General features: G+C 35.0%; 1 protein-coding gene across 13 annotated transcripts in view; it reads left to right on the forward strand.

The window, feature by feature from the left end:
* The window catches only part of FUT8 (fucosyltransferase 8), a 308,716-nt gene that overhangs the window by 233,992 nt on the left and 47,561 nt on the right, over positions 1-27,163 (forward strand). For all 13 annotated transcript variants that reach the window (XM_042989928.1, XM_042989927.1, XM_042989929.1 and 10 more), the window contains one exon: positions 14,472-14,709. In XM_042989928.1, the coding sequence (XP_042845862.1) occupies positions 14,472-14,709 (238 nt within the window). The remainder of the gene's footprint in view (positions 1-14,471; positions 14,710-27,163) is intronic.

Genomic DNA, 27,163 nt, shown 5'->3' on the forward strand with positions numbered 1-27,163 from the left:
ATTAAAAAAATGTTGGTTTATCATTTTTAAAAGAAAGTTATATGAGCAGATGCCTCTGGAAACAAAAAACCATCAGTTTGCCAATAAATAAGTAGCATTATAGATGTGAATTAAATGTGTATTACATGAGAATATGTTGGACTTAAAATACAGGCTTCAGTTTCTGGATAAGATGTAGTAAACACATTATACTGTATTCTTCCTGCTAAGTACAATAACAACAAAAAATCCCATACAATGTGAATCTTCTATGTTTGTTTTTTGTTTGTCTTGTTCCTATATATCCCAGTTGGAGGTGTTGGAGAATCTTCCAACCTAAAAATACTAATTGATGGAGCCAAAAAAGGCCTGATTTTGATTACATCTATTCTATTCCAAGAGAATGTCATGAAAAGGGTTGGCCCTTGCCCTTCCTGGTGCCATATCTGTGGAGCTTGAGCACATAGCCCTGTCCACCATACCTGCCCTGCAATAATGAGCGCACCCCTACCTCTCCCAACTGGTGTTACAACTGCAGGGACTTTGGACAAAATCCGTCCACCATCACCTTCCTGTAATAATTAGGTAGTTCCATTCTCTTCACAACTAGAGTGGAAGGTGGATATGGAGGAAAGGGAGTTAGAGAACAGGATTTTTCTAATATGTACTTGAAATCCAGGGTAGACCTCTGAACATCACATGCGTGGAACTGATGAGGGTCAATGCAGAGAAAGGTCTGAGAACTGAACTCTGTATGATATACTACCTAGGCTTCATACTGGCTCTTGGTTAACCCACAAATGGGGCAGAACAAAATAACACTGAAAAAGCTTTAACAATTAAATTGACATTTGAGCCACAGCCAATAAAAGTGAGTTAAGAATCTATATAGTTTGCTGTCTACTGAAATAGATCATTTAAATAGAAAGCAGAGTCTCATAACGTAAGATTCACCATATATCAAGAACCAGGAAAATCTTAATTCAGATGACAAAAGATAATCAGTGGACAGCACACCGATATGACACAGATGTTGGAATTCCTGGTAAGGATTTTAAAGAAGATATAATAACAAAAATGCTGCAATAAGCAATTACAGACTTGAAACAAATGAAGAAGAAATAGAAAGCCTTGGCAAAGAAATGGCGATATGAGGAAAAAAAAAAGTGAAAATTTTAGAACTGAAAAATGCAGTAACCTAAGAAAAAACTGGCTTATGATGGGATAGCTGTGGCAGGGGAAAGAATCAGTGCACTTGAAGTTAGATCAGGGGAAATTATCCAGTCTAACAACAGAGAGAATAAAGATTGGGGAAAAAAAGTAAACACAGCCTCAGGGACCTGTTGGTTAAGAGTCCAAGGAGAGAAGTAAAGAGTAAGGGATTGATGAAATTACTGAAAACTTCCTAAACTTGGCAAGCCAACATATTCAAGAAGTTGAACAAATTCCTAACTGGAAAAACCCAAATAATCCATTTCTAGACACTTTATAAGTAATTTGTTGAAAACTAAAGACAATGGAAAAATTCTTCAAAGCAGTTAGAGAGAAGCAATGCATTACCTATGGTGGAACAATTTGATTGACAGTGGATTTCTCATTAGAAAACACGGAGGCCATAAAAAAGAAGTAAGATATTTTAAGTGCCAAAAGAAAAGAACTGACAACCTAGACCTAGAATTCCTCATCCAGTGAAAATATAATGAGGTGAAGTAAAGACATTTTGAGATGAATGAAAGCTAAAAGAATTGATTGCCAGCAGACTTGGTCCAAAAAAAGGAAATTCTTTTTTTTTTTTAATATGTTTATTTATTTTAGAGAGAGAGAACATGAGCAGGGGAGGAAATAGAGGGAGATACAGAATCTGAAGCAGGCTCCAGGCTCTGAGCTGTCAGCACAGAGCCTGACACAGGTCTCAAACCCATGAACTGTGAGATCATGACCTGAGCTGAAGTTGGACACTTAACCGACTGAGTGACCCAGGTGCCCCTAAAGGAAATTCTTCAGATGGGAAGAAAGTGATGACAGAAGGAATCTTGGAATGTCAGAAATGAAGAAAATGCAAATGAAAGGGTAGACATAGGATAATTGATTAGTCTTCTCTTAAAATTTTAAAAATGCTTGATGGGGGAAAGCAAAATTGGTAACATTGTCAGATGTAGTTTTCAATGTATATAAAGGGAATCTTTAAGACAACCATATCATAAAATGGAGAAAGTAAAGGTACTGAGGTTTCTACATCCCACTTGAAATAATGTTGATATGTGTAGACTAGTAAATTACATGTGTGAGCATACACACACACACACACACACACACACACACACACACAGAGTCATTAACAATACTCTGAAGAAATGTATTTAAAAACACTGCAGATGAATCAAAATTAAATACTGAAAGTTCAAATTATGCACAGGAAAGCAGGAATGGGTGTTGTGTTTTGTCAAATACTTTTTCTTTACAAATTGGTATAATTATGTGGATTTTCTTTTGTTAATGTGGTAGATTACGTTGAATGAATTTTGAATACTTAGCCAGCTTTGCATTGCTGGAATAAACTCCACTTGGTCATGATATACATATATCACATATATTATATGTGTGTGTGTGTGAGTGTGTGTGTATTCACATATCACATATGTATATATGATAAAATAGGTTGAAAATGATAAAAATAATATGTTGATCAGAAAATAAAATATGTCGACATGATAAAAAAATTGACAAAATCCAACACTCATTCATGATAAACACTTAGCACTCTAGGAAAAGAGGGAAATTCTTCAATCTGATTTAAAAAAAAAAAAAGAATTTACAATCTACAGGTATCATTCATCACACTTAATGGTGAAAGATTAAATGCTTTTCCCCTAAACTTGGAAATGAGGCAATGGTATCCTCTCTCACCTATTCTCTCACTCCTATTCATAGTAATGAAGTTCTATGAAGTCCAGTAAGTCAAGACAAAGAAACAAATGGAATACATAACTAGAAAGAAAGAAAACTGTCCCTATTTGCAGGTGACATGATTGTCTACATAGTAAAATCCTTAGCAATCTACCAAACAATAACAACCATACAGCAGTAAAACTTCTAGAATAAGTGAATTGAGCAAAGTTGTGGGATATATGATCAACACAAAAAAATTCGTCGTAGTTCTACATCCTTGCAAGAAACAATTAGAAACCAGAATTTTAAGACATAATGCCACTTATAATTGCTCTAAAAATGGAAAATGCAATACTTAGATAAAAATACTTATACAATGCTGGTGAAATAAATTAAAGGTCTAAATGAGTGAATGAATTTATTATGTTCATGGGTTAGAAGACTCAACATAGAAAAGAGTTCAGATCTTCGCAAACTGATCCATAGACTGAACATATTCCTATCGAAATCCCAGCAAGTCCTTTTTTCTTTTTGTATATATAGACAAATTGATGCCAAAATTTGTATAAAAAGGCAAAGGAATTAAAATAGCTAAAGCAATTTTGAAAAGAATAACATCTGAATAATCATAGTTGATACTTCTAAGACTTAACCATAGTGACAGTGATCAAAATAATGTATAGTATTGGAAGAGGGGTAGACATATAAATCAATGAAACAGAATAGAGTCCAAAATAGACCCACGTGGGTGTACTTTTTTTCATTGAGGTGAAATTTATGTAACCATCTAAAATTCACCATCTTAAAATGAACAATTCAGTGGTATTTAGTGCATTCACAAGGTCACCTGTGTCTAGTTGCACAGCATTCATCAGCTTAAGAGAAAACCTCACTCAAAATCATTAAACAGCTGCTCTCCATTTCCCCATTTCCAATTCCCATGGCCCCTAGAAACCACCAATCTGCATTGTCTATGGATTTACCAATTCTGAATGTTTCATATAAATGGAATCATATGTGATTTTTTCTATCTGGCTAACTTTACTTAGATTAATGTTTTCAGGCTCCATCCATGTTGTAGCATGTATTAGTACTCCATTCCTTTTTTGTGGCTGAGTAATATTCTGTTGTGTGAGTCTACCAAAATGTGTTTATCCATTCATTTGTTGATGGACGTTTGGATTGTGTTCACCTTTTGCTGTTTCAAACTAGCATTGCTATTAATATGTCTCTACGTGTATTTATTTGAGTAACAGTTTTCCTTCTTTTGAGTATATACCTGTAAGTGGGCAGTTGAGTTTTGAGACAGATGCAAAAGCAGTTCAATGAAGGAAGCATAGTCTTTTCAATAAATGGTGTTGGAATAATTGGACATCTCATAGGGAAAAAAATGAACCTTGACCTAAACCTCACATTTTTACATAAAATTACCTGAAAATGGGTAGTAAATCTGACAGATAAAACAAATGTGACATGTAAAACTATAAAACTTTTAGAGGAAAGTGTTGGTATAAATCTTTGTGACCTAGGCTAAAAGTTCTTAAACAGACACCAAAAGAATGGTTTCTAAAAGGGGAAAAAAATCAATAAATCAAACTTATAAAATTAAGAACTTTTGCCCTGTGAATGACCCTGTTAAAGAGGATAAAAGACAAACCATAAACTTGACTGGAAGAAAATCTTCACAATTCACATCTCCAACAACGGTCTTGTATCCAGAATGTATTAAGGACTCTCTTTTTTAAGTTGTATTTTTTTTTTAAGAGAGAGAGAGGGAGCATGTGTGCATGTGAGAGGGAGAGAGGGGCAGAGAGAGGGAGAGAGAGAGGGAGGGAGAGAGGGGCAGAGAGAGGGAGAGAGAGAATCTTAAGCAGGCTCCATGCTCAGCGTGGAGCATGAATCTCACAATCCTGAGATTCATGACCTGAGCCAAAACCAAGAGTCAGGTGCTTAACTGACTAAGCCACCCAGGTGCCCCAAGAACTCTTCAATCTCAACAGTAAGAAACAACCCAGTTGGAAAATGGACAAAAGTTTTGAGCAGATAACTTTACCAAGGAAGATATATGGTCAACAAACATGCACATGAAAAGATCTTCAAAATCATTAACTATTAGGAGATGTAACCTGAAAACATGAGATCCCACCACACCCCTATCAGAAATGGCTAACATAAAAAACACCAAGATTTGGAGCCACCAGCTCTCTCATGTATTCCTTATGGAAATGTAAAATGGTATGGCATTCTGGGAAACAGTGTGACAATTTGATTCAACAATTATACTCCTATGTATTTATCCTAGAGAAATAAAAGCTCATGTCCACACAAAAATCTGTACACTCACATGCATAGCACTTAATCTGTAATACCCTAAACCTGGAAACAACCTATATGCCCTTCAATGGGTGAATAGACTGTGGCACAATCCAATAACAGACTACTACTCAATAATATGAAGGAATGAACTATTGATACACACAATACCTTGGATGAGTCTCAAGAGCATTATGCTAAGTGATAAAACCGATCTCAAAAGGCTTAACACTGTCTGATTTTATTTATAACATTGTCAGAGTTACTAAATGATTGTCATGGAGAACAGGTCAGTAGTTGCCAGAGATTAACATTTGGAGAAGGAGTGACATAAGATAAATTATTTTGATGTAACAGCCTGTATCCTGATTGTCGTACTAGTTGCATGAGTCTATATATGTTATAAAATTTGATAGTTCTGTAAACCACCACTCCCCGCCCCCCTCAAAAAAACCTGGTGAAATCCAAAGAAGGTCTATATATTAATAATATTATGTAATGTCACTTTCCTGATACTGATAATGAACTGTGGTTAAGTAAGATATTCTCATTGGGGAAAGCTGTGTGGAAGGTAACTCGCTATTGTTTTTGCAATTCATTGTGGGTCTTAAATTATTTAAAAATAAACAGCAAAAAATACTGTGTTAAAGATTTCAAAAAGTTAATAACCTGAACTGGTTAGATCACTGTTAAACTGAGGCAGTGAGAAAAATGGTCTTAAAAGTATTTTTAACTGAAAAAAATAATAACAGGGGATTTCAAAGAAATTTAGACTCAGCTAACAGTGGATTCTCAGTGCATGGATAGCTACAAGGAGAGATGGAACAATGCCTCTATCCAAAGGAAAGGCAGCAGGATTTGACATCTGGTTTAGTTATTGTTGGTGGTTTGATTTAAAAGCCAGTGAGTAGACATGTGCTCTAAGTACCAGCGCTACTGGGACCAGTGGCACTTCGCAGAATGGAAGAGCTGGCAAACCAGTGTAAGTTATTCTGATCTTTATTTAAAACTGAACAAAACATTCACAACAGCTTTCGCACAAGAACCGAAGTTTCAACTAGTGTTTCTCTTTTGTGTCTGCTATCCACTTCATCTTTTGATCTGGGCTAACCGGTTCCAAACTTGCTTTTACTTTTCTCCTTCTTTCCCCCTTCTCTCTCTTCCTCTTTCCCCATTCCCCTCTGTCTCCAGCACTTCTTCCCTTTCCCTCTTTCCTCCCTCTTTCTTCTCTATTCTCCCTTTCTTCCTTTCCTTCCATCCCTTCCCCATCCTTTTCCTATCTCCCTCTTTTTTTTTTTTTTTTCTTTTTTAGGAGTACCTGCTGTATCCTCCCTGAATATTGGTTTGGAGAAGGAGAGTATAATTAGGCCTGTTAAGTAAAATGGTGGAGGACATTTCTGACATTCAACCTTAATTTTTAAACTAAGTTATTTTTAGATTGAGAAATTAAGCTGGTTCTGACACCTGGGAGTCAGGCTATAAACTTATGGAGAAAAATTGAAGGTGCTTGAAGCTATATGTCTTCTGTGCATTTGTGTAGGATTGGCAGAATTTGGCTTCTCAGAAATTAGTTTCTTTTCTCTAGCCTTGGAGGGACTTTTGTTTACATTAGATTCTTGAATGAGAGAGTTAGATTTGGATACATCTCATTCTTTCCCTGACTTTCTTTTGTGGCTTTTATAGTCGCAGAAAATATTAGCAAAGTTGCTCTGGTGTACTCGTCTTTTGAACCTGAAATAGAGGTTTTTTAAAGATCACCTGGAATATTCAGAGATATTTGGATATTTGAGACTACTGTCTCAAAGACCCCAGTAATAGAAATGCCCCATAATGTTTGTTGTTTCTATTGGACATGTAGAATTTGTCTTTTTTAAAAAGTGGCTTTAGAACATTCCAAAGACTTCTAGGCAGAGTAAAACTTTTAAAAATGCATCTAAAATAAGCCAATTGTTGATTATTAAGATCGTTCCTCTTCTATAACTGTATAGTAACCATCTGCCTTTGCTTCAGTGTGTCAGGATTACGGTCTGTATGTTAACTATGCACCTTGGTATCTTTTCTCTATTGCTTCCACATTTAGAATTTTATAAAATGCCTACAGGGAAATTGATTTCCTGCAGCATTTGGTAGACTACTTGTGCCTGAGTTATTGTGTTGTTCTTAACTACTTGCAACAAATTGTTCTTTGCTAGAGGGCTAGAAAGGACACCTCAATACTATCTTAACTTTGCTATGAAAATATTCTTGTTTAATGTGTTAAGAGACAATAATTTCCAGTACTGGCTTTTAAAAATGAAAATGCTTTTAACTTTCTCTTTCATGGTTATTAACTATGCCCAGAGTCTTCATTTTAATTACCACAATGCAGTACTCCAGTTCTCTTATTTGCTTCATTACCTTTTCTGCTTTGGTTGTGAAAATAATTTTAGAGAAGTAAAATCAGACTGTTTCCAGTACAATGAAATGCTTTCACCACACTGTTAATGAATCTTTTCTTCATTATAACACAAAGGTAGATGCTGTAGATCTTTTTAAACAAACAAATTAAAAACTGTTTAGTCTTATGATTAGAGCAGACAAAGAACACAATAAAATTTAACGTACCTGGCTCATTCCTTTAGTTTTTCTGACCTCTCTTCATTGGAAATAGGAGGTGTCTATGGCTTAACTCTGCCCTGGAGAAGGAATGCTATTAGTTGCTGGAAGGGTTCTTGGGCTTCTTAAATGTGAGATCTGAAAACATAGAGGAAAAGCTCCTTGGACATTGTTCTTGACAATGATTTTTTGTGTATACCACCAAAAGCAAAAGCAACAAAAGTAAAAATCAGCAAGTGACTACAGCAAACGAAAAAACTTCTGCATGGCAAATGAAATCATGGACAAAATGAAAAGGCATCCTAGAGTGGGAAAAAATATTTGCGAACTGTGTATCTGATAAGGGGTTAACATTCAAAATATATAGGGAATTCAACTCAACAGCAAAAAAATAACCTACTAGAATATGGACTAAGGATCTGAATTGACATTTCTCAAAAGAAGACCTACAAATAGTCAAGAGATCACTAATCATCAGGTAAATGCAAATCAAAATTACAATGAGAAATCACCTCATACATGTTAGAAAGGCTGTTATCAAAAAGATAAAAGATAACAAGTTTTATAAAGGATGTGGACCAAAGGGAACCCTTGTACACCATTGGTGGGAATGTAAATATCCATTATGGAAAACAGTATGGAGATTCCTCAAAAAGTTAAAAATAGAACTACTGTATGATACAGCAGTCCCACTTCTCAGTAGTATATGTCTGAAAGAAATGAAATCACTATCTCAGAGAGATACTGCACCCCCTTGTTCACTGCAGCATTATTCAAAATAGTCAAAATATGGAAACAACCTATGTGTCTGTCAGTGGATAAATGGATAAAGAAAAAAAGATATACACACATACATATACATATATGCACACACATATATATATATACACACATATATACACACAATGGAATGTTCTTCAGCCACGAAAATAATAAAACCTGCTTTTGCAAGATAATAAAACCTGAAGGATATTATGCTAAGTGAATAAGACACAGAAAGACAAATATTGCATGATCTCATATGTGCAATCTAAAAAAGTCAAATTCATAAAAGTAGAGAGTAGTATAGGAATTACCAGGAGAAAGGAGATGTGGGAAATGAGATGTTGATCAAAGGGTATGAAGGTTCACTTAATGTGGGATGAGTAAGTTCTAGAGATCTAATGTACAGTATGGTGACTATAATTAATAATACTGGTATTACATACCTGAAATTTGCTAAGAGAGTTGATTTCAAGAGTTCTCCCCACGAAAAAGTAAATTGTAACTATGTGAAGTGATGGATATCTTAATTAATTTGATTGTGGTAATCATTACATAGTGTGTATGTATGTACGTGTGTATATATATGTATGTGTGTGTGTGTGTGTGTGTGTATATATATATATATATATATATATATATATATATATATCAACTTGTTTGTATACTTTAAATAGATACAGTTTTTATTTGTCTAGTATACATACGTCCACAAGGCTAGGGGAGTGACCAGGTAAGTGCTCTAAGCCTGCACTTCTTGTTGAATTTTGTATTAAAGACATCATGAGAGGATAGATAAGAGTATTGAACAATAGATAGGGAGAGCTGAATTCTACATTCTGGCTTGTTTGCCACCAATATATTTTTGTCACTGTTGGCTTGACATCACCTTTGTCTCCCTACATGCAATTCAATTGAACTAATAGTTATTGAACATTTACTCTTCATGAGAGATTTCTGGAGATACGATGTCCAGTTTATATTGACTAATTTTTGTTTGTTGTTAATTTAGCCTTTTTCTGCAATGCTTTTGGTTGGTAGTAAATATAGACAGATAAGTGAGGAAAATTACATGGTAGCTGGAAAAGTTTCCTCTGAAGAGTCTTTTGCTTGTGTGTATTGGAAATCTAAATAGTTGTGGCAAAAGGCTTCATCGGTGATTTAATTTAAAAGCCACAGAATCAGTACTATTTTGTAATGTTACATCATTAATTCACAATTACTACTAATTTACTAAATGAAGGCAGTGGAAACTTCTAAATCTTAGCAGTGCCTACATAATATAAGAATAACTGTGGTTTACTAGTTGATTTAAAATTCTTTTTAGCAAAGTAGAAATTACACTGGCTTCTGAATTTGAAATATGTTCAATAGTAACAATTTTCGTATTTTAACCAAAGTAAAAGAGACTAAAATATTTTAGCATATGATGATGCCTTTAGTGAATTAATAATCATTTAGGTTTAAGAGACACTGCTTCTCTTAATATACCATCTTGGAGGCATATTGATTTTAATATATACTTCTCAATTTTGATTTATAGGATAATGAGAACAAATAGGGCTTTCAGTTCTGGTCATCTAGGGTCATTCTTAGAAATTAACAGTGTCAGAAGAAATGCCTCAGATAGTGTTAAAAAAAAACTGAAGAAAAGGAAACTGAATACAGAAGAACCCTATTTTATCTTAAGTCCTTATTTCTTAATTTATATGTAATAGCTTTGCTGCAGAATTATAACTGTAAGAATGTTACATAATATTGTTAGCTTTTAAAGGTCCATGTTTGGACCACCTTGCAGCACTAAATGCAAAAATACTGCATTTATCCAGTGTGAAACAATGTCTCTTGAGATTATGAGAATAAATGAGTTAGTATGTTTGAATTAGCTGTGAGCATATACCATGTCATTTAGTTTCATAGTATCTCTGAGAAGGAAGGATGGGTGAGCAGAAAGAGATTGTGGAGGGAGGTAATTTTTGTCATAATTTGAAATTAACAAAATGAAGCAAAATCACACAATTTAATTCATAACAGAACCCGAATTAGAACAAAATTTTATCTTAAACTTCTCTATGCAAAGGTCTTTAACTAAACTATGTTGTTTCAAGTAATTTTGGCAAATTTACCTCCTATTTCTAAAACTTGAATAATCATCATCATTTGCAAGATGAATTTCTTATTCTGTTGGATTGTTATCTCCCAAATTTTGTTGTAAATATTAAGTGCTCAATAAGATATTTATTTAATGAACGAAAGTTCACCTGTATGCAATCAGTGGGTGATACTCAAGGCAGAAGGAGGGAGAAGTGAGTGAGACCCTCTCCCAAGGGACTTAGGGAGGAGGTATTTTCAATCTGTATTTCCCAATCTTCTAGTCCCAAATGAGAAGTACTTCCTAGTGGCACTCCTGCTGGAAGTGTATCATATTCTACGCACACACATGTGGGGTGTGTGTGTGTGTGTGTGTGTGTGTGTGTGTGTGGTGAGTGGACAATGTCTTAAAAGGGAGGAAGGGGAAAAATCGAAAGAATCACCATACAGAACAAAGCAATATGCCTGCATTCTTGGATAACTGGTAGAGAAATATAGAAGAAAGTGCATTAGGCACACTAGAAACAATTGAAAAACAGGTTTTATCATCAGAAATAACTACCCTGTTAAAGTGTCAGCATAATTAAAGCTGCTTTTGGTAAGGAAGCCCTTCTGTATATTCTTGCTAATGGATGAGACATACCTTCAAGCCTTTTGCAGACAGAAAGTATAAAACCAGGATCAGTGCAATTGACAAAGGTTATTTGGTAAGAAATTTGAAGATTATGCATACATATATATGCATGCCCATGTGTGTGTGACAACAGCTCTGATTCCCTTCTATAGACTCCTATAAATCTCTATTTGTGCTCCTCTGTAGCAGTGGTGGATAACAAAGACTTAGGTCAGCTAAGGGGTTCCTGAGTAGGGTTTCTTTCCATCTGAATAAATCCCTGCCCACCTCAGAATTGTTGCTTTCTTTCCTTTATTAACATCTGCTTGTTTTTTCTAGATACTTATTCTGGTGAGCCTAATCTTGTGTTAGACACACATAGGTTTGTTTTTTGTTTTTGTTTTTTCTATTTCTCACTGTCTCTCTGCCTTTTTATGAACAAGATCTTTTGAATTTTTCACACTTTTAAATATTTTTGTAAAAAATTGGGCTGTGGCTCTGAACTTCAGTGTTTTATTTACTATTCTCATTCTGATCATTCATTTTCTCTTCTCTTATTGCTAGCCTTGGAGTCTTCCATTGATTACTCATGATTACTCATTCCAGAACCAAACATAGTGGATTCCTTTCCTTTCTACATGTTACCTATGACTTAACAGAAAGATTTAATACAGTCTCAATTTAGCTTGGGTTAAGGCACATTAACACTCTTGAATGAAGCTTCATTTCATAAACTGTTCATGTCTTTCTCTTAGGACTCGGTTCTTATGCTTGAAGCATTGCATTGTAATTAGACTCAGGAAACACAGATTCCTTAATCTGTGTCTTAAATGCAGATATGTCTTCTTTTTATTAAAAAAAAAGTCTATAGTTTCAAACATTTAATTATTCTATTCTTTCACTCTTTTTTTCCCTTAAAAATATGAAGATTAATGTAAGATGTAATCAGGTATATTACATGTGAGGTATATGGCATATCTGTACTATCTTTACAATAATTGTGTATATTGAAAAACTATTCTAAAAGAAAAAGTCTACTGAAAAATATATAAAGGATATTTTCTTTTTCATTCATATGAGTTTTAGAAATATTCATGTGCTGTATTTCTTTTTTTTTAATTTTTTTTTAACGTTTATTTATTTTTGAGACAGAGAGAGAGCATGAATGGGGGAGGGTCAGCGAGGGGGAGACACAGAATCCGAAACAGGCTCCAGGCTCTGAGCCATCAACACAGAGCCTGATGCGGGGCTGGAACTCACGGACTGCGAGATAATGACCTGAGCCGAAGTCGGCTGCTTAACCGACTGAGCCACCCAGGCGCCCCTCATGTGCTGTATTTCTTAAAATCACAAAATATCTGACAAATGTTATGTTCTTTATTTGCCCTATTGATAAACTATTGAATTAATAAAAAAGCTGTGGATCATTTTGAGAATGTTCCTTATTCCCAGGATCCTTATATAATATTGGATAGAAAGTAAATGATATTGGTCTCTCAATAACATATCACCTATCCTTTTCTTCCTCTCAAATCTCTTGTGGCTAAACCAACTGGAGTCTTAAGTAGAAAAGTCTTAAGTGAAAAGAATCAGCAACTCTGGTACTTGATTGGGGAAACTGTACTGACCAAAGCTTGCTGAATTTTATCTGGATTTTCTCAGACTTCTAAGGGCTCTAACTCTTCAGAAGGCTCTTGATGCTATAGGTTATATTTTGATCTAAAAAGATCAGCCTCAGTGGCACATTTGAATGTAAAAGATACCTCTTCTGAAAGTAACTGTGCTGTATTTTCCCTTCTCAGCTTTTCCTTCAGAGTCATTTTATACCTTCACCTTCCTAGCTTTTGTTTCTAGGGCTCTGCTTGACAGAACAGATGATATCCTTGGAAAACAGCTGTAGACTTGTGGTTTGGCGACTGCCTTTTTTCAAGGCTCATATAAATTGAGAACTGGTTACTTTGCTTCTTTGTGGGAGAAAAGTTGCTGTTCCTCAAGGCACCCATCCATACTCTTACCTCATAGACAGAACAACTTAAACTTCTTGCAGACAGAACAGCTTTAAACTTCTTGGTTAAAGTCCTTGTCAAAACAAAATTTTATTTGAAGAACTAAGATGCCTCGGGATATTTAACAGTAGCGCATACGAATTACAGCAGAGTTGAAGCTTTATAATAAAAAAGATATCTCTCATTAACTAACCCTATTGCACCCGCTGTTAGATAATATTAAGTGTTTTAACTACTTACTGTTCATCTTATAGCAAGGTATACACATAGAAAAAAGGACCTCCTGATTAAAAATTGGCATAACAATGGGTGGGCATATGGGTGAAATAGATAAAGGGGATTAAGAGGTACAAACTTACATTTCTAAAATAGTCACAGAGATGAACAGTACACATAGGGAATATAGTCAATAATACTATAATAACGTGTTTTGGTGACAGATGGTGACTACACTTATGAGCACTGAGTAAAGAATTGTTGAATCATTATGTTGTACACCTGAAACTAACATTACACTGTATGTTAATTATACTTCAGAGATTAAAAAGCTACTATAACACAGCCTCAAGACAGCCAATGTAGAACATATTCTACATTTTATTGTGAAAATTACTAGTAGCTATCATCATTAGTTTAAAAAAAACAAGTTTTGTAACTGATATTTTATAATTGTTGAACTCATATTTTTTTTTATTCATTGGTTTCACTTCCATAATGAAAAAGTACATTTTGTTTGTGATATCTAGAACTCTGTGGAGATAAGTGGAATTAATAGGTAAATTATAGTTTTTCATTTAAAATGATTTAAGTTTCACGTGGGAAGGTAAGCTCAGTGTGCTGAAGTACAGCTGGCATAAATAAGTTATTTTACTTCTTTCATAATGAGCTCATCAATGTATGCAACTTTGAATTTGGAGATGATCACACTTGCATGTTCTGAGTGATGGAGAAGTGAAGATTACTTTTTTAATGTAGCTGCGTAATTTCATATCTGTTTAGCGATGTTTCTTAAGCAACTGTTCTTTTTTCCCTGCCATCTCTCTAAAATAAACGTTCAGTGGATGCTTTGAAATTTAATCCTTAAAGCTAGATTCTTTGCTTAGTAAGATACACTGGGTCAGTCTTGGCTTATATATGATTTTTGACACTTGTCTCTTATGAAGAGAAGATGACCTCTCTTCACCTTTGTCTTTTCCCTGCACCTTTGTCTTTCTCCCTGATAGAATCCCAAGGACTGCAGCAAAGCCAAGAAGCTAGTATGTAATATCAACAAAGGCTGTGGCTATGGCTGTCAACTCCATCATGTGGTCTACTGCTTCATGATTGCATATGGCACTCAGCGAACACTCATCTTGGAATCTCAGAATTGGCGCTATGCTACTGGTGGATGGGAAACTGTGTTTAGACCTGTGAGTGAGACCTGCACAGACAGATCTGGCACCTCCACTGGACACTGGTCAGGTAAGAAGCCTGTGCAGTATTTCACATCTCTGGGTTGAACTGCCATGTTCCAAATTATCAGATTTCTAGGCACAGCTTTATGGCTCGTGGTCATCTTTTTCTCTGGATCCATGACTGCTCAACATAACTAAGGTAAAGTCTAGAATGATATTTTATTTAAAAAGTGCTTTATGACCTGTTTAATTTCTGATGTTCGTTTTTATCTGGACTTAGCAAAACCACTAAGTTTTTTTTAAGGAATGAAATTTACTCTTTTAATGATGATACACCTTTCACTTTTTAGACTACTTTCACATTACTGAACTTAATTGATACACGTAATTATCTAATTTGATACTCATAATTATGTAATAAGGTAGATCGATACATGAAAATCTTCTGCATGCATGAGAATCACCTGGAAGACTTGTTAAGGCACTGTCTTCTTATTAAGTAGATCTGGGGGTGCTGAGAATTTGTATTTCAAACAGAGTTTGCGGGTCCAGGGATCACACTTTGAGAACCACTGAGACAGACCATGCAGGTACCTTTTTAATCCATTTTACAGTAGAGGACAATGAAACCTAATTTGCTTATGTAATTTTCATTTTATTCAAGAAACAGTTAATGTAAGGTACTATGCTAGACATTATAAGAGGTATAAAGATCATCAAGAAATTTTTCTTTATCTCTAAGAATTTAGTAATAGAGGAAGTAGAATATAGAGTTTCTCACTGCTAATCTATTCTTTCTGCAATGATGATTTTTAAACAAGGTCTAAAGTTGGGCTACCTTTTGTTAAAATCCTTGCTTTATCAGTTTGTAATCTTGGGCAAGTTACTAGACTTAGTTCTCTCATCAGCACAGTGAGAGGTAATAATTTACTTACCTCTTTGAGCTGTTGGTAGGAGTAAGCAAAATAATGTATGTAATGCACTTAACCATAATACTTGATAGATGAACTCTAGTAATTATTAGCTATCGTTAATAGCCTTTATTCATTGGATAAATATACAGTTGAGTACCTACAGTGTGGCAGATACTGAACTAAGTGAGTAGGTGAAATGCTAGGAAGACAATACACGGTCTCTGCAGTTTCATCTTGTGGGAAGTCAACATTTTTTCAAAAGGCTGAGGCATCTCTGTTAATATAGTTTCTCATGAAGCTGAGCATCTTTTTTCACAAGTTTAAAACACTAGATGTAGAATAAGAAGCTTTGTCATTGGCAAAGTGAGTGACTTTAGTTCCTTTGTTTCTTTTTACCTCTGTTGGAAAATATCAGATAACCTGACTCTTCACAGAAGTGCAGGAAAATTCATTGGGTAATTTTTATAAAATGCTTTAAGTTGCTCTATAAAAGGTTCTATATGAATTTAAAGCATTCTTTTGTGATGTGAGTTTTGTCTTTCTTAGGATGATTTAGGAGCCTTATTGTATGTATCAACATACTTTTTCTTTGTAACACCAAGTTTTAAAGTGAACCTCTTAATCTAGAACCTTAGCTGATCTTTAATTTTGAGGTTACATCTTCCATTCATCTGGTCTGTAGTTCACAGCTAGTGCAAACAGATTAGATAATCAAGGTTAGGAATATACAGGAAAAGCAGTTCTGTCAGACTCATTGTGGCTCACTTTTTCATTTTGGGAACTTAGTTTAATATCAAGCCTCTTTGATTGTGAAAGTACAGGGCCAGAGTAGGGCAAGGTTCTTGTGTTTAACCGTTTCTAGGGAGAGGCAACTTTGGGGATGGTAGTCAGTTAATAGGAAAGAAAAAGTTGGCCTCACTCGTCTTACCAAATTTAATGTATAGCTTGGCCTTGCCTAGAAGCTACAACTAGTTATTTGATTTAATCATTTCTCATGCATTTTGTAGGCTGTAGTAGCAACTACAAGATGTGAAGGTTAAAGAGGCTTGAATTTGAAACATGCATAATTGCTTAAAGTTATCGTTAAACAGGTTCTAGAAATCATTCTTCTTTAATTTATGTGATTCTAAGGCCTAGTAGATACCAGGTGATTGATTTATCATGCAGCTTATAAATGACAGAACTATGGTTGGCACATTGACTTCCACCTGCCCTCAGTCTACACCTTCCCAGTAAACTCTGGCCAAACACCTTACCCATTGGAACAATGACAGGCACAGAGACTGTGCTGAATGCCAAGGAACGAAATAAAATTACCGATTTTATTTACTACCTGGTATCCTGTAACTTTTCCCAAACCTTCTATATAATTTCCAGTACTTAAGAGTTATCAGTGGTATTTTCTTCTCAGTCATTTGCAGTCCCTGATTTTAAAGAAGTCATTTTATCATGGTAGCACAGAATTATAATTTTAATTAATAGGTCTTTCCTTTATCACTACAGGTATTGTATAAAATCATATATTTTTCTTTCTGCTAGCAAATTAAACTGTGCCTGTTGGACACCTTTAATTAATTAAACTAGTGATTATTTTCAATATGCTTGCAGAACTCATTGTAGCTAAAATAATTTAGATGCTAATCTTTTATCTAAAAGAAGGAAGAGATTTATGTTTGGGCTTAGAATATTTTATTTTTATGAAAGCTGTGGTAGCCATCCACTTCTGTTTCTGTTTATATACATTATCTGTATATGCACCTTTTGGAAAAACTAACCTATTTTTAGAATTAGAGGAAACAGAATGAATTTTAATAAGCTCTTTAACTTTAGTTCTTTAGTTAGCCATAAATCAACTACTACATCTGTTATTGTAGTGACTTGTATAAAGAATCTTGGGATATTTCCCCAGGCACCATTGCCATGAAATTATTATTGTTTATACACACTTGACATGATGTGCCTGCAGGTGGAATTTAGTTGTTTCTATTGAAATCTGTCACCAGTACAGAAATTAGTATGCACATCTGATCATTTCAATAGCTAAATCATACCTTGTTGTAGGTTGAATTGTTTTTTTTCCCTTCATTATTTATGAAACCATATTCTTTATAGTGATTTGGCTAAGTGAAGCAAAATATTCAAAATTATGCTCCCAGTTAAAAATAATAATAATGATCTTTTCCATCACCTATGGATGTTGTGTCTGTTCTAAAGTTGCTGATAAAAGGGTCAGTTTATTTTTCTGTATCACAAGATATTTCCTAAACCTGAACCAACTGCATGACTCTTCTAAATAGATTCCTTATGATAATTCAGAATGGAATCTTGGTGTTTAATGGTTTGAAGTATCTTTCAACAATTACTGATTTTTTTAAATATATATTCACTATTTTAGGCTATTATGATGACCAGCTTCTAAAATGCTTGTCTAGTTGATATAAATACTCTTGAATAGATATTTAGCAACAAAGAACCTCAACCATTTAAACTTAGTTCTCTACTGGTTTTTCCGTTCTAAAAATTAAACATTTATTCAGATTAGTAGTTAAAACACTTTGGCTGTTTTATATTTCTTTCTCTTGTCTTTTTCCACTGTCTTAATAAATATGTAATAAGTTGAACTGGCTTAATTTGGTAAATCGAATTAGAAAATTTTCTTTTAAATGAAAATAATGACTAGTAAGCAAAAAAGTTTCTAAATATGGTAAAATTTAATGCCCTAGAGATGCCTGATTTAAGTACATCTTCAGGTATATTGCCATTTGCAATATATAGTTATCTAAACTGGGTGGTTACCTTCTCTCCATACCTCATTTCAAAAAGGTTTTGTTCAAAGAGTTTTATTTGTCATTTTATGTGAAGGCAATCTTAAAATAAAAGTAATTTAGGAAAAGCACCTGCTGTGTGCCAGGCACCATGCTGGACTATGTGAAGAAGACACACATAGTCCCTGCCCTGTCAGGGGCAGCCTAGGGGGAAAGGCAGGCAGCTGAATGGACCCTTAAAATATGTTATGATACAGGTAAGTTGGTAGGACTCTGAAGCACTTACCTAACACATATTTGGGATTCTTCTGGAAGAAGAATTTATTTATTTATTTATTTATTTATTTATTTATTTATTTATTTATGTTTATACATTTTTGAGAGAGTGAGTACAAGTTGGGGTTGGGGGGAGCAGAGAGAGGTGGACAGAGGATCCAAAGTGGGCTCTGTGCTGACAGTAGAGAGAGCCTGATGTGGGGCTCAAACTCACAAACCACAGGTCATGACCTGAGCTGAAGTCAGACCTACTGAGCCATCCAGGCACCCCTGGAGGAAGTGACTTTTAAGCTCAGGCCCAAAGTATGAGTATGAGTCAGCCAGGTAGAGATGTGGTAGAATTTTCTGTTAGTGGGCACAACATGTGAAAAGAGGTGAGAGAGCATGGAGTCAGTGGGAGAACTAGAAGTAGTTCATCATAGTGTTTGATGATTGAGAGACTAAAGTTTTGGGGTTTTTTTTGTTTTTTTAGGAACAATTTTTATTTTTATTTATTTGTTTTTAATATGAAATTTATTGTCTAATTGGTTTCCATACAACACCCAGTGCTCATCCCAACAGGTGCCCTCCTCAATACCCATCACCCACCCTCCCCTCCCTCCCACCCCCCCATCAACCCTCAGTTTGTTCTCAGTTTTTAAGAGTCTCTTACAGTTTGGCTCTCTCCCTCTCTAACTTTTTTTTTCCTTCCCCTCCCCCATGGTCTTCTGTCAAGTTTCTCAGGATCCACATAAGAGTGAAAACATATGGTATCTGTCTTTCTCTGTATGACTTATTTCACTTAGCATAACACTCTCCAGTTCCATCCACGTTGCTACAAAAGACCATATTTCATTCTTTCTTGTTTTCTTGGCTCCTTTTTTAATTAAAAAATTATGGTTTCATTTTTAATATTTTTTAGGGTTTACTCTTGGTAAAATTTTTAAAGCTGACAAACACTACAAACTCATTAAACTCAGAAAAAACCAACATAATATTTTGATTAATTAGTTATCTAAAACACTTCTATAATGCTATTTTCCCTGCATTTAAAAATAGGATAATTTCTATATGATAACGATTTTGCATTATCATTTTATATGCAAAGAATAGGAGGGTAATTCAGTCTTCTAGCTTGGTTGATCAAATTATTTTTCCAGTTTTATTGAGATATAACTCATAATATCGTATTAGTGTAAGGTATACAACCTATAATTTGATATAAGTATATTTGATATAAAATATAGTTAATACAGTAAATTTAGTTAATATCCATCACTTTACTTACATTTTTTTTCTTGTGATAAGGACTTTTAAGAGTTTTTCTTTTAGCCACTCTCAAATATACAGTATAGTATTGTTAACTATAGTCATCATGGTGTACGTTATATCCCCAGAACTAATTTATCTTTTAATTGGAAGTTTGTACCTTTTGACCTCCTTCACACTTTCCCTGCATCCCTACGCTTCCCCACCTCTGGCAAATACCTGTCTGTTCTCTGTTTCTGTGAGTTCGGTTTTTTTAGATTCCACATACAAATGAGATCATACAGTGTTTGTCTCTCTCTGACTTATTGTCTCTTAGCATAATGTCCTCAAGGTCCATTCATGTTATCACAAATGCTGGTACTTCCTTCTTTCTCATGGCTGAATAATATTCGTGTATGTGTGTGTATTTTCTTTATCCATTCATCCATTGGTGGACATGTAGGTTGTTTCTGTGTTTTGGCTTTTGTGAATAATGCTGCAGTTAACATGAGGGTGCATGCATCTCTTTGTGGCAGTGATTTCATTTCCTTCAGATACATACCCAGAAGTGGGATTGCTGGATCAACATGGTAGTTCTACCACTAAAGTCTTTAAGCAAATATCTCTCATTATATCAAAAGGAAATCTTTAGCAAGCAAAGCACAAATTAAATTATACTTCAAATTTTCCTGTGAAACTAATATTTTTAACTTTTATAAAAATACTAAGATGTCTATTAGAATTATCTAAATGGTCCAGCCAGGGTATCCTTAATAACAGCTAATCTCATGTTGACACTGATAAAATAATGAAGTGGTTAAGAGTCCATAAGCATAATATACCTATTAAGATAGACTATGGATATGCTTCTATGTGGCATTTTTACAGTAATATTTTCAACCTTTGATGATTGACTAATAGAAACTCCAAATAAGTGAAAATAATATTTTAGATCCCTTATGCTGCAAAAAACATTTTGATTTCTCTGATTAGGTAATGTGATGAAGAGGAAAAGATCCTAGACTGTGAGTTTGACCATATCGGATCTCACTTCTGTTATTTTTAGCTTTCTGAACGTCGGCAATTAATTGTAGCTTCTGAACTTCAGTTTAGCTCTATAAAAAGCTCATGATACTCAATACCTACCTCCCTATCAACTTTTATAGGCTGTAATCACAAGGGAAAATGATAAAACCATAACAGGTATTAAGATGATTTTCGTATACAGTTTATTTTCATTGTGTATGTTTGGTCCCCAGATTTTAAAATACAAACATGATAATGGAATATATTGTTAGATTATAACTTGCAACAACAGGAAAGTTATCTTTTTACTGTAAGATGAAAATTAAGCCTTTATAGTAGCTTCATATAGTTTTTTCCTTTTTAAAATTGTAGAATTAAATGAAAAAATTGAAAGAGATTGAGAGAGGAGAAAGAACTTCTGAGAATAACATCTAGACATTAAAATATCTCTGTGCTTAGTAAACCCACTATTTATCATAATAAAATTCTGGACCAAAGATTCTCCCCTGAAGCTACCTTACCCTCATCTCAATATTTTTTCTATACCAATACACCTCAGATAGAAGATTTACTCCCACCTATAACAGTGGCTAACAGTAGTTAGTGGCTTTTAAACTGGTTGAGTTTGGGGCTAAGAGATGGTGGTACAGGGAGAATGGCTTGGAGAGTGAGTTGGTGCCATACATAGTTGAAAAGCTAGCTGTCCAGGCTTCAAGATTCTGATGGGTCTCTCTGCCCTGCATCCGACTCCTCTGAGAATTACCTGACCTAAACAAGTATCATTGCAGGTACATCAGGACTTTAGTTTCAACTGTATGACTTTTGTTTTTGCTATTCATGGTTCATAAAAGAAAGATCTTTGTTTCAGCAATGTAAAATACCAGTTAGATTATATGTATGTCTCAGTAGAACTCAAACTCCTTTTCACTGTGACATTTGCTTTATCTTCAGCTTCCCACTTAAGGGCAGAAAAAGAAGTCTTTGATATATCATTTATAGTTATGAAATACAGAAATACAGGATTAGAGAGCTGAAGCTTTATCCACACAACAGCCTTGCCCAGGGCGAGCCCACGTAGATGTTTATTTCCAAGTTTATCCTACAAGTGCTTCTCAAATTGAGTTACATGTAAACCTGGGGAAAGTGAGTCAGAAGTTTATAAACTGCCGGGATAAACGTGGTACATTTTCCTGAAAATTGATACAATTTTATTTGCTGGCATATAAATTAAATTATTTTCAAATAATAAAACAAACAGGATATGTAATGGAGTGAAATGAAAAATTTGATGAAACATCAAACTTTAGCCCATTGGTTTAGGCCAGGCTTCATATTCTTAATAGTATCTAAGTTTACTCTCCTCTGCTATCGGGAGCATTTTGGTGGAAAACTTTAAGAAGCACCATTCAAATTCTATTTGAATTTTTAGCTTATTTTATCTTCACGGGGAGACTCCAGAGGGCAGTAGGCTTTAGATGTTCTGGGTTATTTACACAATGCCAAGCACTTTATCGGAGCACAGTAAATGCAACAAAAGAAACAAATCAAACCCACCTCTCCTGCATCCTGGTCCAAATCTGTTACCCTGCAAGCTGTGTGAAGCACTTTTGCCAAATTGTAGATTTTGTTTTTTTAAAAAATGGTTTATCACTAAGAATGAATCTTTTTAGCAATATATTCTGGCCTTTTTAGACAAGGTTCTGGCAGAATGAGTTCACAGATAAAAAGCGGTATGATGTAGAAGTAGCAATACATAATTAGCATCAGAGTCATTGTGGAGTGGAAACAGTTTCATTGGCAAAGTTTTTGAAAATCCCCTTAAGTCTAGTTAGAACGTATCCAAGGTTGCTAGAACTAGAACTAGAATCCAGGTGCTCTTATTTCCTATGGGATGTCTGGGCCACATGGCCATGATACCTGACTCAGAAATTATCAGTGTTTTTGTAAATACTGATACACCTTTATGTTACAAGTGTGTTTCTTAAAGATTTGCTATAAGTTGAATTATTATAAATCAAGTGATGTTTTAAACATTTTAGTGGAGCTTTTTAAAGGATTCCCAAAGGAAATCCTTTCCTAAAGGAAAGAATCTTTCTCCTAATATGATCTAGTAGTCCCCTGATTCATCACTTGTTTTTCATTCCTTCCTTCCTTCCGCCCTCCCTTCCTTCCTTCCTCTTTCAAATGTTTGGATTTTTCTGTTTTTCCGAGGCACACCTATGTAAGTCTTTGAGGCTCTGTCACATTTGGCTTTGGATCCACACAGCAAAGTATATAAAAGGAAGAATGAATTCTTTTAGTAGCATTTGGATAAGAGTTCTATGTGTTTAAAACATGTAGATCACATTCAAGTTTAGAATGGTTCTGCAAATAAGATAACTGTTGAAATGCTAAAGAAAGTTAAGAATGCCTCCTAGCTCTTTTGGTTAGTTGTATATGCAAGAGTTCTGTGTATGATATAAATCTAGAATTTCTTATCTTTCTTCCTCATGTTTGTATAAATAATAGGGTAATCCATGGAATAGGAAAAGATAATAGTCCCTGATCTTTAGTGCAATGATATATATCCTTTTTCTTCCCTCCAAAAGGATGTTGCTGAGTAAGAAGGCTCAGTAGAGGTTTATATATTAGGTAACACTATAAAATGTATTTTATGCATATGTAATTTAAATAATAGACTTTACTTCTCACACATTTTCCTTATCTTTAGCAGAAGGTCAGAAGCAGATTACAGAATTATAAACATCCCTAGCTGATACTTTAGAGATCAGTATTTTTCCTCCTGTTTTGCTTCCCAGAAAGCAAGGAATGAAAATATTCCTGACAGTATTGAAAAGGATTAGATCTGAGTTCCCTACCTTTTCCAAAAGAGATACTCCTTTTCATTCAATTAAAGTTTAATCTACTAATATAAGTAGCCTTTAAACAATGCAGATTATATTCTCTAGAAGCAAGAAATTGCAGATAGTAATGCTATAAGTCAAAATGATTTTCCCAAAAGACATAATATTATAATTAGGATTATTATAATTCTTGATTAAAAATCATACATCCGTCTTACATTTTTTTAAAGTACAACTGTTACACAAATACTGCATATTTATTTAGGTATAAATATAATTAGGTATAAATATATGTTTATAATATTTTTATAATGAAGTTTCTGACCATGGATCACCCACGTAAATAAGGTGGTACACTAGACATCAAGTGAACCGTTGAGTGTTTCTAGATGCTGTAGGAGATATAAAGATAAATAAGACCCAGTCTTGCCCTTCAAGAATGTGTATTGAGTATGCTAAGACTTATAGATCTGTAAATGTAACAGAGGTAGGATATGCTAAGTGTCATAAGGGAGATACAAAGTTCTGTAGGTCATCAGAGGATAGAGAAATTGTTTCTGGCCAAAGGAATTAAAGGCATCACTGGGAGCATAATTTAAGCCTTTAAAGAATAAGGAAAGGCATGGTCTTTAAGGGCAGGTCAGTGTTATCGATTGGGAATCAGGAGTTACTAACCATGTGACTTTAGTGTCCCACAACCTTTCTTAATATCTGTTCAATGTACCTTATGGAATTATGAGGATTCAAAGTGATAATGTATTTGACAGTGCTTTATATATGGTTTAAACCACCATGTGTGTTTTTATTAGCACTTTAGCTTTATGGGAACAGAGCAAAATAATACAATAACATAATTCGGTCATGGGATTTTAGCAAGGGCTTCTTTTGAGAAACTTTTAACAACCAAATTAATGAAATTTAGAAGTACTTAATGCAGAACACCTGGGTGGCTGAGTCAGTTGAGCATCTGACTCTTGATTTCAGCTCAGGACATGATCCTAGGGTTGTGGGATCAAGCCCTGTGTCGGGCTGCACACTTAGCATGGGATCTGCTTAGGATTCTCTCTCTCTCTCTCTCTCTCTCTCTCTCTCTCTCTCTCTCTCTCTCTCCTTCCCTCTCTCCTTCTCTCTCTCTCTCTCTCCCTCTCCCTCTCCCTCTCCCTCCCTTCCTCCCTTCCTCCCTTCCTCCCTTCCTCCCTTTCTCTGTCTCTGTCTCTGTCTCTTTCTCCCTCTCCCTCTTCCTCTGCCACTCTTCCCCTCTTGTGTGTACTCTCTCTCTCTCTTAAAAAAAAAAAAAAAGTACTTAGTGGCTTTTTGTGAAGCTCATTCAGAAATGTAAGTGAAAAAAGAAGAGGTAAATTATGATAGAGAGACAAAGGAAAGATAACCATCCCCTTTGCTCATCCTCCATGGAAATCCAGGTTTAGTTCCCCAGCCCACATGAGGACCATTCCCTACTCGGATTTTACTGAGATTCTCCAGTAAAATCCCAATGTCTAAACTGATTGAGCACCAGCAATATCCTGTCAAGGAAACGTGACCAATTCCCCTTAATTTGGGGGACTAAATCTCCTTCTTAGCTAGAGCACTGACCCCAATTAGAAAACCATCCTGACAAAGCAGTTAGTCTTCAGTTCTTTAGCTGTGTAAGCTGATAGGATGATGATTTTGGGAGGCAAGAAGGGGACTTGGAATAAAACATACTGTCTTGGAGCTCTAATATTTAGGTAATACTAAGAGAAAGAAGATTTCTGTAAAGGTTCTATTGTGTGGGAGCTGTGTCAAAATTAATGCTTAAGAATCTGAACATACCCAAGGTGTTAATTTTTAGGTAACTTGCCTAAAAGTGGAGGTAGACTTTGGTGAAGAAGGTTTTTCAAAACAATGGCAATGGAATTGAGCAAATCATAAGGATCTGATTATTGGAAATACATAAAAATAAGGGTCTTGGACTGACCATCCCTCTGGTACCTTACCTGTCTGTCTGTTGACTAGATGGAACTAGATGCGCCAGACCAGCAGAGATTATGTTTAGGTTACGAACCCAAAACATTGTATTGAAGTACTGTAGCATGTTCCTATCCTCTCTAGTTTCGGGATATTAAATACCTTATTTGAAGTTATTTTTATTACATGTCTAGACTGTGGCTAGGAATGGACTACCCTAAAACACTCCAGTGGGATTTTGAGGGATGATGAAAAAAGCTGTTGATAAAAGGGTTCATTACCAGTATTTTCCTTTTTCTGTTGCCACTGCCCACCTTGCTATATCCACTGAAACTGGATAGTGGGACAAATGGAATTCGGGAATTGGCTGATTTCGTAGCTGCTTCTGCTTCTACCTCTGGCCAGTCTTAATCCATGCAATTCAGAACATCCAATAATAGGATTGGCAAAAGTAGACATTGTACTCTGTGTCCCCCCTTTTTAAGAGTATGTCTAATATGAACCATGGGTCCACCCAGATTGAGATGTTAGAATCTATAGAGCATTCCATGTGCATCTTTTGGAAATGTCTAGCCATTAGTACCTGGATTGAGTTTAGAGGATAAGATAGCCTTTGAAGAGTATGATTTCTACATTTTAAAAGTAATGTGGTATTTCTGTTTCAGAGGAAAGATTATCTTATGGTAGGAACAACAAGAATTCTTAGCAAGGAATTGGAGAAAAAGGAACCCTCTTGCACTGTTGGTGGGAATGCAAACTGGCACAGCCACTGTGGAAATCAGCATGGAAGTTCCTCAAAAAATTAAAAGCAGAACTACCCACTATCCAGTAATCACACTACAGGGTATTTATCCAATAAATACAAAAACACAAATTCGAAGGGATATGTGCACCCCTGTGTTTACTGCAGCATTATTTATAACAGCCAAATTATGGAAGCAGCCCACATGCCTGTGATAGATGAATGGATACAGAAGATGTGTGTGTGTGTGTGTGTGTGTGTGTGTGTATGTGTGTGTATGTGTATTATTTCAAGTTTTTCCCATTATAAACAATGATTAATGAATATCCGATATCTTTGTGCATGTCTCCTTGTGCATGTATACACAAGTGGAGTATTATTCAGCCATAAAAAGAATGAAATCTTGCTATTTGCAACAACATGGATGGAGCTAGACAGTATAATACTGAAAGCCAAATAAGTCAGTCAGAGAAAGACAAATACCATATGATTTCACTCATACGTGAAATTTAAGAAAGAAAACAAATAAGCAAAGGAAAAAGAGAGAGAGAGACATACACAAACCGAAAAACAGTCTCTTAACTATATAGAACAAACTGATGGTTGCCAGAAGGGAGGTGGGTGGGGAATGGGTGAGATAAGTGATGGGGATTAAGGAGTGCACTTGTCATGAGCAGTGGGTGATGTATGCAAGTGTTGAATTACTATATTATACACCTGAAACTAATAAAATGCTGTACGTTAACTATACTGGAATTTTAAAAAAAGGTTACTTTATGGT

Source organism: Panthera tigris, chromosome B3 (assembly GCF_018350195.1).
Source record: "Panthera tigris isolate Pti1 chromosome B3, P.tigris_Pti1_mat1.1, whole genome shotgun sequence".
Lineage (NCBI taxonomy): Eukaryota > Metazoa > Chordata > Mammalia > Carnivora > Felidae > Panthera > Panthera tigris.